General features: G+C 65.3%; 1 protein-coding gene across 2 annotated transcripts in view; it reads right to left on the bottom strand.

Annotated features, from left to right (window-relative positions):
* Positions 1-1,177, bottom strand: part of ZC3H3 (zinc finger CCCH-type containing 3) — a gene marked incomplete at its 5' end in the record, with an annotated part of 65,962 nt that overhangs the window by 24,988 nt on the left and 39,797 nt on the right. For both annotated transcript variants that reach the window (XM_027773291.1, XM_027773292.1), the window contains 1 exon segment: positions 988-1,161. In XM_027773291.1, the coding sequence (XP_027629092.1) occupies positions 988-1,161 (174 nt within the window).

Raw genomic sequence — 1,177 nt, 5'->3', positions numbered from 1 at the left:
GCAGACCTGCCTCTCCTCGCCCTCAGCACTGCCAGCCTGGAACACCCCTCTGCAAGCTTCTCAGCCTGGGGCTCCCCGGGCAGAAAGGCCCGCAGTGCCTGACTGACATGGCTTACATACTGCTCAGGCCTCGCGCACCGGGCCCTCAGCAGCAGCTGCCTACAGAGGTACAGGGTAGCCAGGGCCAAGGTGGCCTCACGGCCCAGCTGCCCACCACTGCTAAGACCAGAGGGGCCAGGCCTCAAGTCCTGCCCGCAGCATCGACCTGGGGGCTCCAGGCGCCTCTCCATGGGATCACGCTCCCAGGGAGCCCTTCCCAGAGCCCTGCATCCCAGGCAGGCCAGGCAGTTCACAGCTCCCTCCCGGCTCAGCCTCTTCCCACCCGGGGGAGCAGAGCACAGCTGGGCCTCCCGCCGCCTGGCCTGCAATCGCCTCCCGCTGATGGACAGGGGATGGGTAAACTGGGCTGCACTCAGACTTTCTCCTAGTTAGTCCGCGCAGTAAGCGGGTCCAGAGCATCTCCTGCTCCTGGACCACAGGTGCACAGCTGCAGCAGCAGACAGTCGGCGAGGCGTCGCCGATGAGATTACAGGCGCAGCCCCAGGTGCTCGCTCGCCCGGGCGTGCTCGCTGTACCTGGATCATCCTTTGTCCAACATCAAGACACGGTGCTCATGCCTTCCCTCCAAAACGGGCCGCTCAGCCAAGTGAAGGGCACTGCTCCAGACCCTCCCAGGGGACAGCAGGGCGATGAGGCCCCAGCACCCTCCCTGCTCGGGCTGCCCGGGATGGTCTTGTTAGGAGGCTACCAGGCTCTGTGAGCACCGGAGAGGAAAATTAATTCCCGCATGGATCGGCTCCCTGGAGCACAGGCCCTGATCTCCTCTGACTAACCAGCTGTGCCCATGCCTTGGGGAGAGGCGGAGTTCAGGGGCCCGGCCTGCAGGGGCCAGTCGCTGAAAAGGGGTCTCATCTGACAGGCCCTCACCTGTGCGGAAGAGGGGCCTGCTGCTCCCGTCACTCGGCCGGCTGCAGGTCCTGGAGAGCTTGTTTGCAGACACCTTGTACAGGACCCCTCCGATGCAGCGGTAGCTTTTACTGCGCCACCGAGGGGAGCCAGGCTGGCCTTTCCCACCCCCGGTGGCAGCAGTAGAGGGACGCGGGGGGTTCAGCCACAC

This window comes from Tupaia chinensis, unplaced genomic scaffold (assembly GCF_000334495.1).
Source record: "Tupaia chinensis unplaced genomic scaffold, TupChi_1.0 Scaffold000335_1, whole genome shotgun sequence".
Classification (NCBI taxonomy): Eukaryota; Metazoa; Chordata; class Mammalia; order Scandentia; family Tupaiidae; genus Tupaia; species Tupaia belangeri.
This window is presented reverse-complemented; position numbering and strand designations above follow the sequence as displayed.